Genomic DNA, 19685 nt, shown 5'->3' with positions numbered 1-19685 from the left:
AGAAGACATTTATGCATGAAGCCCGGCGAACTGAGCCGTGTTGTTAAAATGACTTAGGCTAGCTTGACATATTATCAAGCAATGCATGACAAGTTCTGAGGTGGGTTCGGGCTAAGCCAAATGGACAGTGGGTCGGGCTTCGGTTAGAAAATGCAGCCCGATTAAGAAGTGGGTTGGGCTCGGGTTGAACCCTACCCAACCTGACCTATCCATCTATATAGTTTATCAATGGGTTCGGCCAGACAACCCGACCAGGTCAAAACCCAAAATAAAATAATAGACAAGTGAACGAAATGTATGAAATCCGCTCCGCACATCTGTTTTGACAGCTCATTTTAGGATAAAGGCTCAAAAATGAGACAGATCCAAAGATCGAGTGGGCCACACCACAGGAAACAGTTGGGGATGGATGTGCCCATATTGGAAACCTTCCTGGAGCTCGCTTTGATGCTTGTATGCATCAGACACGTTCATAAGTTGATTCCAACCAGGATGAACGGGAAACATAAATATATAAGACCGATCCAAAAGTTTCTGTGTACCGACAAGGGTGGCTGTTCAACCTCCACTATTTCCTGTGGTGTGGCCCACTCAAGTTTTCGATTTTCCCAATTTTGGCTAGTAATCTAAGATGGTCTTAAAAATCTGATGGACGGAGTGGATGTCACATGGACATCGCGGTGGTCCCTTAAAGCTTTGGGTCACAGGTACTCCAACCCGGCCGCGGATTGCGTCCAACGCACCCCCCTCTCCAGCTCGGAATGGGCGGGAGCTTTGAGTGGCGACTGTGATGTATAGGTCTTATCCACACCGTCCATCCATTTTTCCTACCTTTTTAGGGTGCATGCATTATAATGAGGTAGATATAAGGCTCAAGTGGACCACATCACAAGAAACAGTGGTGATAATGATTCTCACCGTTGAAACTTTTCTAAGGCCCACCATAATGTTTATTTGCCATCCAACCTATTCATAAAGTTAAATACACTTGGACGAAGAGAAAATACAAATATCAGCTCCATCCAAAACTTCTGTTGGGCCCGAGAAGTTTTCAACGTTAAGAGTTTAATCCGGTTGTGTAGTCCACTTAAGACTTGGATCTGCCTCATTTTTAGGTTTATACCCTAAAATGATACGAAAAAAATGGATGCACGGTGTGGATAAGGCCCATACATCATGGTGGCCACTCAAAGCTCCTGCCCGTTCCCAGCTAGAGACGGTAGGACGCAATCTGCCAGTAACTGGTCGGTAATGGTCGAACCTCTGTGGGCCCCACCATGATGTATGTGTTTTATTTACACCGTCCATCCATTCTGACATCTCATTTTCGGGCATCCAAAAAGTGAGATAGATCCAGAGCTAAAGTGGACCACACCACAGGAAACATTGGGGATTGAATGCCTACCGTTGAAAACTTCTCGTGAGCCACAGAAGTTTTGGATGGTAAATAAACATCATGGTGGGCCCTAGGATAGTTTCAACGGTCGGCGTCACTATTCCCACTGATTCATGTGGTGTGGTCCAAATGATCTTTGGATCTGCATCGTTTTTTAGCTCATAATTTAAAATGATCTCGCAACATGAATGGATGGCGTGGATAATATACATACATCATGGTGGGGCCCACAGAGCTTTTCCAGTATCGACGAGTAGCGAGCTTGGTACCGGAGGAGTCACTACCGAATCCGAGTCTGAAGGGCTGCGCGGCTGGAGAGCGGGTAGCTGATACGGTAGAGCCGGTAGAACCCGATTCCTTTGTTTCCTCAAAATCCAAGGTAAGATTATTTCTTCTATAGAAGCGAATACGAATCGAAGGGAGATGATACGGTAGAGCGGATTGAACCGGAACAAGGTAGAGAAAGCGATCTGAAAATCGGATTTCCGTCTGAAATTTCTGAAGTTTTGAGCTTCTGCTGCTGTTGGTTCGTTTCGGTAAAAAAAAGTTGATTTTTCAACGGATGATATGTAGTAACGGTAAGAGAAATGAAGTTAATGTTTGAATTCCGGAGTTTCATCTGAAAATATAGATGGAAAATTATGCTTTTTGTGATGTGTGTTTTGGGGTTCTTCCTTGCTGTGATCTTTTGAGCTTCGGATATGATTTTCAGCTGTAAAAATTGAAAGAATCCGAAGAAAATGCGAAATTCATGACGATTTTGAGCTATTCTGTTGATATTTTGTCTTTTTGATGGAATTTATACGTATTTCAAGAATGATATGGAAAATTCAAAATCCCATTTGAGCAGAAGAAGAAAAGAGACTAAACCTCAGAAAATCCAAAGCAAATTTGTAGATTTTGAGCTAAAATTGGTTCTGCAATTTCAGTTTCAGAGGGGTTTGCTTCTTCTTTAAAAAATGAGAGAAACCTCAAAAATCCACTAAAAAAACCCCGAAATGAGATTATTAGCTGTGCCTTTTTAAACATTTGAGCTAAAGCAAGTTAATTTGTTGAGTTTATGTACATGGGTTTTGAATTTGGATTCTTCCTGTAAGAAGAAGAAAACCCCAGTAAAGATCCGTTTGAAAAATCCCAAAATTCCAACCCAAATGCAAAGATTTAGCTATTTGAAATTTTTGAGTGGAAGATGGGTCAAGTTCCCTTGTATTTTCATTTTCAGTGGATGATGACACTTCTTTTGATAAGAGGAAAACCACAAAGAAGGATAGGATGGGTGGTGAGGAAGGGTTTGAAGGGATAACTGGTTTGATCAGCTAGCTGGTTACACCATTCTTCCAACTCAGCTCCTCGTGGAAGGATATTGCTGGGGCTCTATTGTATTTCGGTTCTATCGAGACTCTACTGTATCATCTCTCAATTTCAAAATCCTGACTTTAGAAACCTAAACCTAACCTTAATGATCTAGAAAAAAAATCCAATTTTTTTGGTAATAAGAAAATTTCTTTTTTAATTCTCTACAAAGAAATTTCATTAAGCATGAAAATAAACACACACGAAGGCATCAATACTAAGGTTATCACAAATAAACACACACAAGGGGTCCACATCTCACGCATGCACGCTCCGCACATGTGTGTAAGAAAAGGACCACCTTCCTTTTTCAGCCGATCATCACTTCCCATTTCTTTCAAACTTCTAGATTAGGAATTCTGTTCTTTCTTTCATATCTTTATTTTAGGCAGAGAATAATTTTAAATATTTTCTTATTTTATGCATTTTCTTAATTAGAATGCTTTGTATTTAGGTGCTTTCCTATTTTAACTGATTTTTAGATTCCATATCCTTTATTACAGATTGTAAGGTTGATTATAAATAGGAGCTATGTCTTATGGAATAAGACAAGCTGATTAATATTCTCTTTATGAAATTTTCTTATTCTCTACGCTAGTTGTTAAAGGGGGGGAAAGTGATCTGTAGTTCTAGACTAGAGGACCGTTGAGCTTGCTCATGGTCTTGCATTCGTGATCTCTAGCATTTGGCTAGAGGATTGTTAGGTCTTTTTCCCGCAATCTCTTTTTCTTATTGATTTATTTGCTTTCCCTTTCGGGTTTGCATCAACCTGAGGATATTAGTAACAAAATTACCTTCCCTAAGGATGTGGTTGATATCTTAAGAAACAAAAACCCCACAAAGGTCCCATGCAACTGAGCATGATAGTGCCCACTTCTTGAACATTGTAGTAATGCCACTAAGTGATCACCCTCAATTTTGAGTTGGGTGATGCTGAGGTTGAAAGTATTTGCACGTGGCGGAAGCGAAACAAATCAAATTGAATATACTTCTAGGCATGTATGAATTAAACTTAAAACCATCCTTACCTTTTCTTAAAAATGAAAGACGATCAACGCTCGCTCTTCTCTCTCCTTCTCTCAAACCAGCTATCATAGCTTTTCTACTTTATGCACTAAGGAAGCTATCTTGGGGCTTTGGAACTCTGTGGGGCTTCCTAGGCTACTTTCGTGCATTTATAGTCTTGTAAACCTTTGTCGTTAAGCTTTTCCTTTTCATAGAGGGATGTCTTTCGGGAAATCCTTGTAGGTTATGTAACCTGCAAGCAATACCCACAATATGCTCACCTAACCACACAAGAACTTTAATGGAGTCAAACTTGTACAAGTTTGGATGTTTCCATGTGTACAACACCACATAGATGTATGTGATCATCCTATCTTGTGCTATCATACACATCCTTTTACGTACCGCCTTAAGGCCCACTATCCTAGGCCATCACGTCCCACTATCATGATTGATCATCGAAAAATAAATTTGAATTATTGATTTTACAAAACAATGCATATGATGATTTTGAAATCAATTCATTAATCAAAATGATTTACAAAATTAGTTTAGCCGGCCCTGTTGGTTAATCATTCTGATTCCTAATATAAGGCTAAATCCGTAAGGATCGTAGATCCTTTGTTGAGAATCCTAATCCCCGCGAGAACATGATTGACCACCGAATTCACCACAATCCACTTGAGGGGCACACATATTGGTGAGTCAAAGCAATTGGTCAAATCCCCTTAGGACCCTAGGTCCTCTCTAGTCTAAGGATAAGTGTAACAAGCATAAGAAGTGCAAGTTAATGCCAAACAGTTAAATCCAACTTGACTTCCTAGATCTAGTCAATGTCTACACATGCACACACCTACATGTGTGGGGACCAATTTCCCATGGTAGCGACTCACCATATGTACAACCATCACACTATGTATAGCAGCCTATGGATAAGTTATTCTAACTTATTGGCTATGACTACATAAATATTCTAGGTCTATGCAGAACTGAACAAATTTGGCCTCACAATACATTTTACGTTGAACTTGTCCTACTTCATTCCCTACAAAGACCTCGATGAAGTCTCTCAATAAATCTGTCCCAATCCCATCTATTCCATGTATACACAATAGCAATGAGCAATAAACAAAGCATTGTTGAAGAAAATATATATAATTCATTGGACTAAAAGGCCATATATTCTAACAACGTTCAGTGCAAGTTGCAAACCATGAAGCAAGGAAAGAAATTATGTTGAGTTACTATTTCACTTTTTGTTGGAGCTAACTATGATGATAACCCAGTACATTCCATTGGCATATTCCCAATGGCCTACCCATTGAAGTTTAAATTTGGCCAATCTTGGTTTAGTAGAAGATCACTTGACTAGGAGTGGAGTATAGGTGTGCACACTTGATCATGTTATCCATATTTGTTCAGGATAGGGATATGTTCATTAGCATCCACAAAATTTGGGCCCTATTGTATTGCAAAAGTCTATGATGGTTCGATTTGGATGACTAAATATCTTCCCATGGTTGGACTTTCTTCTCAAATTCTACATTTTAGGCTTTCCAGATTTGCCACCAAGTGAATGGCAACATGGTCTTCCAAAGGAAGCTGATCTGATTTTTTTTCCTTTCCCATGCATAGTTTTAAAACTTAACAACTCAAATCAACTAGTTTGGTCTTTAGTTGAGTTGTGACTTGGCTGAGTGAGGGTTGATTGATGCAGGACAATTAACCATTTTTCTCTAAAAGCTCGAATTGTTAGAGCATGACGACTCAATCTCTTTATCTCATAGCCCAGGCCCCATGTCACGCCCCAAACTCGGAAACCGGGCTCACAAAATTCCCGATCACCGAATTCGGCGCCGACAGCCTCCGTAGAATCCCATTCTCGGCTCCCAGCGCCCATACGCCAGGTTCCGATCCTGGGATGCTACAAGGAGGATTTTCAACATCAATTTGATTCGTAATGAGCATAACCACAAGCATAACCCACGAACAATAACCACAAGAACACCATCACAAAATCCACTATGAACAAAAACTTTAAGTACAAGGCGTATAAAAGGGGAAATACAATATACTGAAAGTGACAAAACTCCAAAAGCTCCAGAAGACTGCTGCACGCTCCGAGCTCAACGCTGCTTCAACCTAACGCCACCTGCACGCATCTATCGTGCATAAGCTTACAAAAGCTTAGAGGGTGGTGAAAGTGTGTGTAAGGCAAGTGCCAAGTATACAATATCATAGTAATGCGAAAATATGCGGTAAGTCCATAAATGCTATTAGCTATAATAAAGCTATGTGATGCAAGGCATGAATGCTATCGGCCATATCAAGACCATGCGATGCAAGATGCAGCTCAAGCATGCCAATCCTCATGTCAATACAGTTATCAGTTTGGATAATCACCGGGGTCTAGTACACTCTACGCCAGCTTGCCGTCCCTATCCGGACGCACAACTGGAAGAGCGAACGAGACCTCACTATCCGCCTGCCAATATCGGGCCCGGCTCGTCGATAGCGGACCGATTCCTCAAGCTGGTCAAACTCAACCTAGAAATTGCCCCCTCACTCAGGCGGGTAAGGTCACACCCCTTTCCAACCGACCACGACACAGTGGGAGACGCGGCCTCCGGTATTCGGCCCTCATGCGCTCGTACATCCACTCGGTCTCGGCGTTGGAGTCATCCTCTGTACCATCGGGTTTAGGGATTTTCACCGGGGACATCTATGGCGCCGTATGCTAGAACCAAACATTTCTAGTATTCATCCAACCACCCACGATGTGTCTGTGGAGGCTATGGCCCTGTGTCGCTAGGGCATACAAGAACTACAATCACACAATGCAAGTGCATGAGTCACACTACCGGTCATGCAATAATCCTGCGTAAACCATGCGCTCATGCAGGGCAACTCCGCCTATGAGCCCATAAACAGTACGCCCGAAGGCATATGCTATGATCAATCACTCCTCATACTCCATACATATGATGCGTATGATAATAAATCATGGATCTATACTAAACATGCATATAGGGATGGGCTCTGCGTATCACAGAGATGGGCCTAGACGGCCTGCAGAGTATAAGTATGGACCTACCAGTGGGCCTTAAGGAGTGTGACAATGCGGACATTTAACCAACATTATCCTTACAATGTGGACGTCAAACCAACATTGTTCCCAAGGCATAGCCCGCCATAAAGTACCATTACACAAACCATAGGAAATCACACATTGCAATGGACCAATATACATCTCATTAGGCCTCGACCCATAGTTCTCAGATACATCAAATGGGCCATCTCATATGGGCCTTATATAAATCAAGTGGGCCGCATTAGTGGGCCTTATGTACATTGCAATGGGCCATAACCCATGGGCCTTTAAATACTTCAAATGGGTCGAATCACATGGGCCTTATGTATATACCAAGGTGGGCCTCAACAATGGCCACAAATACACATCCAGGTGGGCCTCAACAACGGCCACAAGTACACATCAAGTGGGCCTCAACAACGGCCATATGGTTGAACAACTTGGATGCAACACATGCATCATGGTGGGGCCCATAGAGGCCCACCATCATATATATATATATATTATATATAATATTAATATATGTAAATATATACAATATTATATATAATAATAATATAATATTATATATATATATACATATATATATATATATATAAATATGTATGTATGTATATCCACACACACTCACACAAGTGCACACACACCCACATGCATACACACGTGCACACACACCCACATGCATACACACGTGCACACACGTGCACACTCACGTGCAGCAGGGAGGGGGTCCCACCGTCCAGGAGGACGGTGCGGACGAACACATACATCAAGTAGGCCCCACCGTCCGTCTGGACGGTGGGCATGTAACACATGCATCACTGTGGGTCCCATGTGAGGCCCACCATAGCGTTTATCTTCCATCCGATCCGTTCATAAGGTCACACGGGCCAGGGTGAAGGGGAACAACAAATTTCAGCTTGATCTGAAACTTCTGTGGACCCAGAAAGGGTTTCAATGGTAGAGTTCAATTCACACTGTTTCTTGTGATGTGGGCCGCCCGAGCGTTGGATTGGCCTGATTTTTAGAGGGGGTCCACGTCAGATAGTGGCCCACCAAATGGGCGGTGTGGATACAAAATATACATCATGGTGGGGCCCACGGATGGAGCCGTGGGTCCCTGCCTCTTGGCCGCCCGCCCGTGTAAAACGCAGCAGCGTCTGCTGCTGTGTCAGTGGCAGCAGGCGCTGCCCTTATATATATATATATATATATATTTTTTGAAATCCATGATCTTGGGGTTTTTCGAGTGCGGGGCCCACATCAGGTGGATCCGTCCCAACTATCAATTGCTGGGTCTCAAAACAAACCCAACGAGCTCAACATTGGGTATTTTTCGGAGTACAGAGACGGTAGGGTGATTTTTGACGGTAAAGAAGTTGTTTTCGTATGCTCTGGCCCACCAAAAAAATTGGATTAGTCCCATCCTTAGGCTCAACGCCTAAAATGATCCCCTGAATGGGATGGACGGCGTGGATTAAGCACAAACATCAAGGTGGGACCTGCATGAGCGGTCCGCCCCAAAACCCAAAGAAATTTTCCTTTTTTTTTTTTTTTTTTGGTTCAGCCAACGTCCAGCGTCCAGGGACGCTGGACGGTTTTGGGCAGTGACTATACAAGGTGGGCCCTGCTCTGGTGGACCACCAAGGATGAATGGTGTGGGTTCAACGCATATGAAGTGGGCCCCTCTTACCGATGGCTTGGATAAACCACATACTTCATGGTGGGGTCCATCCAAGTGGACCACATGGCCACATCATTATCATATGAAAGAAAATGAAAAAGAGAGAGTGAGAGAGAGAGAGGGAGAAAAAAAAGAGCGGGACACACGTGTGATGGAGGGACCCCGACATTATGGGCCCTCCCTTGCATCCAATCATACACAAAAATAATCAAAGTGGGCCATCGGCCACATCTTTGGGTCCCAAGTGAGATCCACACCATTGATCGGTAGGCCTCACTTGGCCCATCATAAAAATATGAAAACTAGCCTATAGGAGCACCCACCGGTTGATCTCTTCGGTCCGTTGGAACGCCAATGTCCTTGTGCTTCACTTTGATGTAGAGGATGGGAGATGAATGGCTAAGATGGAGGATCTTGGGAGAGGGAAAGTGGGTCACACAACACTCTTTCTCACACTTGAAAAACCATGGACGTGGGTTTTTTTTTTCTTTGTTGCTTTGAAAAAATGAAGGAATGAAAAATAAAGGAGAGAGGGAGAGATAAGAGAGAGGGAGAGTAGCTTAGGTAGGTAATGATGACTTGTAAGAGAGGGTGGCTAGCATTAAATGCTTGTAAGAAGGGCTAAGGGTAGGGTGGCTAGCCATAAGTACTTGTAAGAAGGGATAGGGGTAGGTAGGGTGGCTATAGCTAAGGTAGGGTGGCTATAGCTAGGGTAGGGTGATGTCATCGTTCTCATAATTTTCTAGAGATTGGTGCCACATGGAATAGGTGGGCCCCGCAATACGCGGTCCACGGTCATTATAATGCATGGTCCCCAACTTATGATCTAAGCGTCGGTTTGACGCACAAGACGCGGCGTTGGAACCGCAGCGACGGAGCGGTCGCAATAGTATAAGTCTTGGATTAATTCGACTTAAATCTACAAAATACGACTTAGGGTTATGCGCAAACGTTGATTATACGTCGCAGTTGCTGGAATTCGTCGAGAAGGATCGCGGACATCGACGGAACAGTACGGTACAGGATACGGGTCTTACACCCCACATCTCATGGATTAGGACTTCGGCCGAACCCCCCTCGTGGCCCCCAAATCACATGGGTACCGCCTCACATGAGCCATCCGCCTCACATGAGCCACCCACCTCATACGGGCCGCCCACCCCGAGTGCACCCCTACATCGCACAAGCAACCCCACTCGAGCCCGGTGTGAAAATGCCCCTGCATTAATAACCCCCGGTGAGGAGTCTCGAACATGAGACCTCTCGCTCTGATACTACTTTGATGCAGGACAATTAACCATTTGCTCTAAAAGCTCGAACTGTTAGAGAATGGCAAATCAATCCATTTATCTCATCGCCCAGGCCCCACGTCTCATGGGTTAAGACCTCGGCCGAACCCTCCTTGTGGGCCCCAAATCACATGGGTACTGCTTCACACGGGTGGGGCCCGCCTCACACGAGCCACCTGCCTCGCATGAGCCACGCCCCGAGTGTGCCCCTGCATCCCACAGGCAACCCCACTTGAGCCTGGTGTGAAAATGCCCTTGCATTATTGACCCTCTATTTTCAATTCTTACCAATATTGTTGAACTAGATCGAGTCCAACCGAGTCTGAGTCGCATGAGACTTATCCAAGTCTTAAAACCTTGGCTCCCATGGTAATAAAATTTGGGTATCTATAGTTTGGATTGATGTCAATTAGTATTCTTCTTTGAATTCTCAAAGTTGATTGGTGGTTGAGGAGCATGTGGTCAAGACTTTCCTCTTCCATGTGGCAGGCTGGGCATGTGGGAATTGGAAGCAAGACAATATCTTTTCCATATGTCCAGAATGGATAACTTGTCATGGACAACTTTCTACATGAAAATTTGGATTTTGGGAAGGTTAGCCTCAAGAAAAAATAAAAATAAAATCCATTTATTGTGCATTTGAATGGATTGATGCTAACATGCACATCTACAGTTTACTATCATAATCTATGCACCTCAAGCAAATTATATAACCCATTTTGAAATTTTGAATGAAACTTTTTTTTTTTTGAAAGATGAGATTATATTAACAGAAGGAAGAAAACAAATAAGAAGGCAAAAGACAAACAAACAAACAACAGAGTGGAAAGAAGAAAACAAAATCTACACCCCTACAAAAGAGATCCCAGAACTCTGAACCCCGCCCAAGGAAAGCTCAAGGAGCCCATTCCTTAATACAATGAGCCACTTTACATAGAACCCACTCAGGCTAGAAGACTTATCCTCAAAACAACAAAACTGCTATTGACACCCAGCCTTTGTGAAAATTGTACAAAGTGTACCATTTCCATTCCCAGAAAAGGAAAATGGGTGTGTACAAATCATCAGGGTGGTTGTAGATATCATTTCCCTATTGACAATATTTTGGATTTGATTTTTTTTTTTCCTTCTGAAATATGATGAGTTGTATTTGAATTTTCTGATGACAGATATTCAATCAAAAGATAACAGACAGAAAAGGTGGTAAAATGCAGAAATTGGGTGATTTCAAGCTGCCTCATTTCTTCAATTATCCTCCTTATTTTACGTAATCTCCGAAACGTTTGAGCCTTTGTTGGGGTTTTATTATTTTATTAATAGAGTTGTATGATGTACTGAATTTTATATTTCTTAGATTGTTAAGGGCCTGTTTGGATATCCCTTTCAATTTGCCCCAAATGATGAATGTGGATTTGGGGTGGTAAAGATGCGAAAGAGGGTTTTCTGCCCAATGCACTTGCAGCTTTCGTGGCCTAAAATTCACAAAGGCATGGATAGCCGATGGTGACTTTCAATACATACAAACAGACCCCTAAACATATATGTTCTGCATTGATTTAGTGTCGTACATCGTCTTAATTGAATTGGTTTGTTAATTCTATATGATCCAGAGAAATTGGTTATAGAATATTCAAAGTTGTAGAATTCATGTGAAAAGAAATGTTATGTTATGAAAGCACATCTAAAGCAAGATAGGTGCTTCAATTTTATGAGTATAGAATTAGCTTTAAGATTTTAAGTGACTCTCATTTGCTTGAAACTACATAAACTCACACTAGAAGGCCGTTCCTTGATGAAATTAATCAGCACTCAGATGTCTCGTATTACTTATTGTTTCTGTATTTTTCTGAAACGGCATTTTTTAATTAATTTTTTTCATGACTTTTTCATTTTTATGTTCTTTAAGGATGCTTTGTCATTTTATCATTGTAAGGATTTTCTTTTTGGGAAAAAGATATCACATAATGGTTTTTGTTTTTGAAATCCATATAATCATTTTAATTTTAATTTTTTTTTTTAAATTTGGCTTTTTTCATCAAAAATATCTATCTTTATTTAATTTAGAGCTAGAATCATTTTATCATATTTATTTTGAAAAGGAAAAGATTAAAGACTGGCCTTTTTCGAGTCAAATAGAAATTATTTAACTTTTTCTTGTAGATTGTGACATTTTTTTATAAAGGTCACGGGCATAATAAGTTGCAGTTAGGACCCATCACGGTTTGGGCAAACGACTTTGGTCGTGGGTTTGCTCTCCATAGACACGAGTTCGAGTCCTCTCACGGATTACCCAATGCACGTGGTTGGTGGATGATTGCGTGCATCCACAGGGAATAGTCTCACCTTAAAGGGGTGAGGACACCCTGTTGTCATTAAAAAATAAGAGTTGCAGATAGGAATGTTTAAAAAAAATGTCACAAGTACCTTGTGGATTTGTTCAGCTTAGAGATCGTCCAACCACACTACCGCATGACTGAAAAACTTCATAGCTACTAACTTAACTTTCCAATTGTCCGTGATTTCCTTGTACTTGAACACCTTTTCCACCTTAGCCAATCTATGAAGTTATCAACATACAAATGACCATGGAAATTTGAAATTTCTACCTTAATTACGGGCTCTCTGATGCAGGATATGAAATTGGAATATGATATGCAAGATGTCAGGCTTAGATCATACTAATTAAGAAACAATAATATAAAATTCCACATCCCACACAAAAGTCCAAACATTCAAGCAAAGGGGAATCTGTACTGGTCCAAGCCTACATGGGCTAGGAATAGATCAATAAAAATTATGGACCAAACAATGCTCAAAGGGAAATAGAAATCAACCACACATGCATAAGAATCAGTCCCTAATCCAAGGGATTCCCCAATTTCAATTCAAGGAACCCTAGGGTGAGAAAATGGGCAAATAATTTAGGAAAAACGCAATCTAGGGTTAGGGTTTATGAAAAACAGGTCTGAGAGGGTAAAAGAGGATGAAAAATTGATCCAAAAAACTGTTCTCGCGTGTGGACAGCGGGCCTGGGGAGCTCGCACGTGCGCAGGTAATTGGCTGCACGTGCGAGGGGGCGTCAATTGCGGAAAAGCTCTCCATGGCCCTGGTCGGACAGGGGTATGCTCCAAAACCCCGAAGTTTCGGGTCGATCCGAGCTACGGCTTGTGTGTGGTGCTCCGCGAAAGCTTCAGCCCTCCTGCAGGGCCAAAATCTAAAATTTTGCCGTAAAGAAGAAAACTGTGCAACAGAGGACGAATTTGAAATACGGATGGTGGTAGAAGATGAAAGAAGAGAGATGATGGAGGATGGGGGTGAATCGGGATCGATGTGGCTTCGCACTACGGTAGTTAGCCCTTCGAAAAGGGAAGGCTTCGCACCTACTTTTGAATTCTTCCACAAATCACTAAGAGAGCAAAAAAATAAAGCAGAAATTTTTATTAAACTTGAATGAATCCAAAAAACTACAAGGGGTGCCTATTTATAGGAAAAACCTTATACTCCAAAACTCGCGCTATGTGCGCAACCTATTACTTGGCGATGAAGTAAACTAAAATAAAAAATCAAACAAAGAAATCTAAAGCGTTCGCGATGTTCTAAATAACATGAATAAGCAAAACCTAAAATATGAAATCAATCTGATTAGTGAGCCACGATCATGAGATCCCATGATGGGCTTTTCTTGACTATCGGGTTCACTCTTTTTAATCAAAACTTCGTCTTCTAGCTAGGAGGCCCTCCCTGGACGTCGTCATCGAGCCAGATCGACGGTGGGGCCCTCCCTTTTCGTACATACATGCGTAGGGGGGGTGGTGTGCGTGCACGTGTGGATGGCGTGCGTGTGCACGATATCCTCATCACTCTCGGTCACATTCCAACCATTGAAGGATTTGATCATTAGTGTTTTCATAAGCCAAGACCGCTTGTTGTTGGTTAGGACTTTCATAGGACCTTCCCCTATGTGCCCACGTGCTCTAGCTTCGGTCTCTGGATTCCCTCCACATTGGAGCTCTTCCTCTTGCTTAGTGAGATTGCTTACCGTATGCATGAGTTGATAACTTGCTCTGTAAGTGTGTGGACCGATTGGGTTACTTGCACAAACTCTATGTCACTCTCTTTGAAGCAATTAGGAGATAATATAAAGTCGAAAATCCCCAAAGATGATCAATTCTGATGCCAAAATGGCGCAACCCGGTTATCGAGTCAATGAGATCTCGACACCCACATTGCAAAGAATGGACAAGAGTACACCCACAAGAAATATTTGAGTAGAAAGTAAATAACTTGATTGATATTCAAACTTCGTCACTTACAATGCTTAAGAAAACTCACAACTCAGAAAAATATGGAATGCCCACCTCCTATACTACCCATCCATTTATAGACACTAAAAACAATCCCAATGAATCTTCAATGAAAATCTCCCAACATTAAATTGATTTCGAATCAATTAACAATTTATTTGGGGGTCTCTACTCATGGCTCAGTGGTAGGCTCACAAGAGTTTCAACACTAAGGTCATGGATTCGAGTACCCATTGTGGTGTGTGTTGGCGCGAGTGTGTGTTAAAAAAAAAGAAAAAAAGAAAAAAAAAACAATTTATTTAAGAAAATAAAAATCCCACCAACAAAGATTTGGCCTAAAATTGGAAGAAAAAAAAAACTACTAAATATCCCTGAAGTCTTTAACCATATCTTCCACATCAGCCCCCTATCTTCAGCAAAATGGCAAGTGTGAGCTTTGACATTTAGGCTCAAATTTTGCAACAAACAGCAAAAAATCAGCATACTCTGGCCCTATATCAACAAACAATGAAGTTGGATGATTTCCAAGATGGGGTTCTCTTTTTCTTTTTTCAAGCGTTGGTTAAATAATTGTACGATTGTTTTATGTGATAATTTTTTCAATGATAACTGTGTTGGAACAACGTGCATCATTCCTGTTTCTTTTCTTCTGAAGTTTTTCAATTGAATCAAACCTTACGTGATGATTGCTACAAATTAGGTCATCTTCTGCTTGCCTCGAGTATTCTGGCAGTGGATTGTAATGATATTTGAAGGATCATTTTGCATTGTTCTGAACTCCAAAGGCTCAATGAACAACTCAGTTCTATGGTAAATACAAGTCCTGATTGCAAGGAGTGAATTCTCTCATAAAAAGCTCAGTGTGACATTCTGTAGTTAGAGTGCTTCCCTTTGAAGGCCACAAAATTCATAAATGCTACAGATCTTACTGATGCTACCACATCTTCTACATATTTTGTCTAACAATCTAAAGTTTATAGCAAAGAAGCCAACTTGTGCATTTTATGAGTTCCTTGTGAGTCCCTTGTGAGTCTGACTTTAATAGCAGAATTTTGAATAAAAAGTCATCAACTGAAGCTCTGCCAATTTCCAGAACTCCCAGCATCCCATGTTCTTCCATGGTCGGAGGAAGAAGCTGACATCCTCTATGAGAGCTGAGTTTGAAATAGGACTTTGCCTGTATATGTTAACTAGAGATCCCTAGATATCGCATATGGATGTCTTCTTTTTTGATGGTCCATAAGAATGTTATAAGCCTCGAATGACCATTTTATCAGCATTGTGCCTTTAAACATTGTTCATTGCTCTGCTGCCTCATAAACTCCGTCTTAATGAAGTTATACGAACTAACTGGTATACAAAAATTTGATATAATTGCCATTGTGTATGTTACTGTTTATGCAAGTGATTTGTTATACAGTGGAGAAAATATGGTTTTGCTCATGACCTTACGCGTAGTGCTAATCCTCTTCTGAATATGCCATGAGGGTTCTTTTTGTTTTTTTTAAAAATTAATTTATTTTTATACGTGCCAAAGGTTAAAGCTATTGATCGTCGTACATTTTTCCTGATACTATGAATTACATCTTTTCATTATTTGATTCTCATTGTTGATCTCTTGCAAAGTTGCACCATGACATCAACCTCTCTTTGTCAGTGAGTTTTTTTTTTTTTTTTTTTGAAGAGAAGGTTCATATTCAATATACTGTTTTATGTTTCTTCAAGCTAATTTTCAATTTTTAACTCCAAAACATGCACACAAATACATATATTGTTGTTATCTAGTTTGACTCATCTGGGTCAATGCGAAATTCCACAATTTTATGGCCATTCAACTGATTCTATGTCTGTCTGAATAAAAAATAGAGTTTAGACAATCTTCAATGGAAAAAAAAAAGGTAAGAAAAGAAAGCAAAAAAGAAATGGGGCTTGAACTTAGTGTTAGACCCAGCCAAATGGAATCAACTTGGGTTAGTTTTGATTCAATTAGCAAGCTTTTGGATATTGCTATTTTAAGCCAATTGGAGATGTGAAATTTATGATTCAGTCTAATTTGCAATTTTTTAATGGCCCTTCTTTCAGTTTGCAGCCAGTAAGGGATACGCGGGAGAAGCAGGTACAACTTTGGAAGGAACTGATACTTGATTACTGTAGAAGTCAAAAGATTTTTGTCATTGGATTGGAAGAAGAATTTCCCCTGTTCACAAATCCAGCGATTGAAAGTAAGATGAGCCTTTCCATGAAGTCTTCTTCCGTAAAAAATTACTTGGAACTTTTCCATCCATTCATTGACTCCAAACCCCATGGAAATGACTCGTCTTGAATATTCGTGATTCTTTGGTATTCATTGCAATTCTAATAACTTTATAAAACTCTTATACATGGACATAATTTGATGCAGGGCATGAAATTCAAGTATGATGTGCAAGATTTTCAGGCTTTAGATCACACTAGTTCAAAAACAATTACACAAAATTCCACATCCCACACAAAAGTTCAAACACTCAATCAAGGGGAATCTTATGCGGATCCAGGCCTACACATGCTAGGGCCGGATCAATCAAAATTATAGACCAAACAAGAATCAAAGGAGGGTAAACTCATCCACACATGCACAAAAATAATTCCCCAATCCAAGGGGTTCACAGATTTCAATTCGGGAAACCCTAAGGTTGAAGAAAGGGCATAAAATTGGAGATTGAAGTAATTTAGGGTTAGGTTTAGATATTTGGGGTGAACGAGGAGTGAAAGAGAGGAGAGACGAACTAGAGAAGTACCGCACGTGTGGACAGCAGTAATGGCCCAGATGCACGTGCGTGTGATCCCGGTCGCACATGTGTGGGGCGCACTATTCAGAAAAAGGCTACCTTGGCCCTGGTCGGCTAGGGATGGACTCCAAAACTCCCAAATTTCAGCTCGATCCGATGTACGGTTTGTGCGTGGTGCTCCACCGAAGTTTCAGCCCTCCTACAGAGCTAGATTCTGAAAATCTGCTGTAAATGGAGAAACACCTGCAAATATTGATGGATTTGCATATGAAATGCTTGTAAGATAAGAGAAATATGGATGGAAGAAGGTAGGGGTGAATCGAGATAGGTGTGGCTTCACACCACGATATTTAGCGCTTTGATGAAGGGAGGGCTTCACACCCAATTGGATTTTTTCATAACTCGAGAGCTTAGAGGAGTAGGAAAACGTAGAATTTTTATTACACTTCAATCAATCAAAAGAACTATAAGGGGTGCCTATTTATAGGGAAAACCTTATACCCCAAAACTCGCGCCATGTGTGTAACCTATTACTTGGCGATGAAGTAAATTAAAATAAAAACCAATCAAAGAAATCTAGAGCGTTCATGATGTTCTAAATAATATAAATAAGCAAAACCTAAAGTATGAACTTAATCCGACTAGTGGGCCTCGATCATGAGATCCTATGATGGGCTTTACTTGACTATTGGGCCCACTTCAACGAACCAAACTTCGTCTTCTAACTAGGAGGCCCTCCCTGGACGTCGTCATCGATCTAGATCGACGGTGGGCCCTCATTCTGGCGTACGTGCGTAGTGGGCGGTGCGCGCGCGTGTGCGCGTGATGTCCCCATCATAATTTTTCCAATATTATTCTCGTTAGTGGACATTCTTTCTGCTTAGTTCTCGGCAGCATTGGCTTAGAAACCAAAATATTTGATGACATCTCGAGATGGTTATGATCCTTGCGAGGTTTGTTAATTCCATGCACATCACATCCGAGCTTACCATCAGGTGGCCCCCACTTTGTAGATGCCCTGCTCCAATATTCAGGCTGGCCCATCCATCAGGATCGAGTGAAAAAATGGATGGTTAAAAGAACCAGTCTCACAAGCGTGCCATGTTGCCATTTTGGTGGAGTGTATGGTATTGGGTCTGGGTGATCTGCTTGTAGGATTACAAACCTTGGATTTATATGTTTCAGCTGACATAACACTTTCAGCTGGGTCTCTATTGGTCTCTCCTAAATTTACTATTTCATTGTGGCCATGCAGGAACTCTCAGCCATGAAGCTAGGGAGGTGTTCCTTTCAGCCCTGGTTTCAGAAGGTTTGTTGTGTTTGTGCGCTGGCAACCAAAATTTCTCACTTTGTTTTTTCTTTTACTTTTACTCTTCTAAAGATGTGATCTGCAAGTGATCCATGAGAACTAAAGCTTTCTAATTAGTTTCTCAAGTTTTCCTCTCCCTCTTACAGGGCGAGCTGAATGGATGGATAAAGGACGCAAGAAATGTCTTATTCTCTGGCTTCGTATTCAAGATTGGGCCGATTGTATTTTACGTTTTGTAAGTATAAACTGTTATTCAAATCTGAAATCAGCATGCCGCATCATTTTCTGTCTTCTAATTTTCGTTTATGCAAATAGGTGAAGGAGAACGGATTGGAAGACAGCGTGATGACTCTAGAAGAAATTCGCTCTGGAATCGAATCCCGAGGAACAGGTAAGGTCAATTTTTTTATTTTTTATTTGCTATTATTACATTGATTTGATTGAACATGACCAGAGTCCTTTGACTTGGGTGACTGTTTTTAACATCCTTTCGATGACCTGGCTGTACTCTTGGACAGATTGTATAGATTCTAAAGGAATTATCTTGTCGTTCTGCATCAGGAGACAAATAATGTCCTCATGCACCCATTCCATGAAGTGGGTCCCATGATTTGGTGATTCAAACCATTGATCTGATGGAGCCGCTGTGGAGTGGGTTTGTTCCAAAAATCTTCAGATTCGCAGTTCCTAGACACCTCATCTTTGATCCTCTTTCCAGACTTATGTTTTTATTTCTTAACTGCCCAGCCTATTTGTAGAACTATTGTTTGGAGGTTCTTCCGATCTGAAAGGTTTTAGGTGCAGCCGTATCCACAGTTGGTCCATCAAAATCAATGGTCTAGATCGCCAAACTCTGTGCTTGCATGGAATAGGCACATCAGGACACTATTCACGGCCTGATGAATCAGGACCCTTTACCATAGTTTTGGCATTTGGTGCCATGCGATGCCTTATACTGTCTGCCTCTTAAATTACAGAGTTAGCGGGGATTGACCGCACTGTGCTGATGCGGGCACTGAGATTGCTAGAACAGAAGGGGAAAGCTGCCATTTTCAAAGGGACCTCTGCAGATGATGAAGGTGTGAAATTCTCTGCATAAACTCCAGACATTGCAATGTGTTTCTCTTTATTGAAATCGGAAATTGAATGATGGTATCATTTAACTCATCCATCCCTACAAGCTTCATTCTATTGAAGAATGTGAAACTGGTCTTCTCAGTATTTTTTATTTTCTATTGTTGGTGATTAGCTTCAAACATGGTGTCCTTATCCTTTGATTGATGTAGTCCTTCTCAGAAGTCAGTCTGCTGCAGGATAAGTAGAATTCATTCTAGAGGTTTGCTAATCCGATACATGGTTATAGTCCAACCGTTCCACATGCTGGCATGCATGATGGCGTGCATGTGCAAGATCTGAGCTGTCCATTAGGTGGGCCTTACTGTGCCGATTCACTGACCCAAAAATCAGGTTAGTCCACTTGTTGGTT

General features: G+C 41.3%; 1 protein-coding gene across 3 annotated transcripts; it reads left to right on the top strand.

Moving 5' to 3' along the window:
• The first annotated feature begins 1640 nt into the window (after positions 1-1640).
• Positions 1641-19455, top strand: LOC131247979 (vacuolar protein sorting-associated protein 25). Of its 3 annotated transcripts, none has more exons than XM_058247989.1 (7): positions 1641-1775; positions 10988-11085; positions 16205-16344; positions 18146-18199; positions 18346-18434; positions 18515-18590; positions 19177-19455. In XM_058247989.1, exons 2-7 carry the CDS (start codon positions 11027-11029, stop codon positions 19296-19298), a joined length of 540 nt encoding a protein of 179 aa, XP_058103972.1. In that variant the 5' UTR covers positions 1641-1775; positions 10988-11026; the 3' UTR covers positions 19299-19455. The 3 variants fall into 3 exon arrangements, with proteins under 3 accessions (XP_058103972.1, XP_058103974.1, XP_058103973.1); XM_058247991.1 differs by having other exon boundaries at positions 1683-1852; XM_058247990.1 differs by having other exon boundaries at positions 1684-1974.
• Positions 19456-19685: the final 230 nt, after the last annotated feature.

This window comes from Magnolia sinica, chromosome 6, assembly GCF_029962835.1.
Source record: "Magnolia sinica isolate HGM2019 chromosome 6, MsV1, whole genome shotgun sequence".
NCBI classification, from domain to species: Eukaryota; Viridiplantae; Streptophyta; class Magnoliopsida; order Magnoliales; family Magnoliaceae; genus Magnolia; species Magnolia sinica.
The sequence above is the reverse complement of the archived record's forward strand: the minus strand, read 5'-3'. Positions and strand labels throughout refer to the sequence as shown.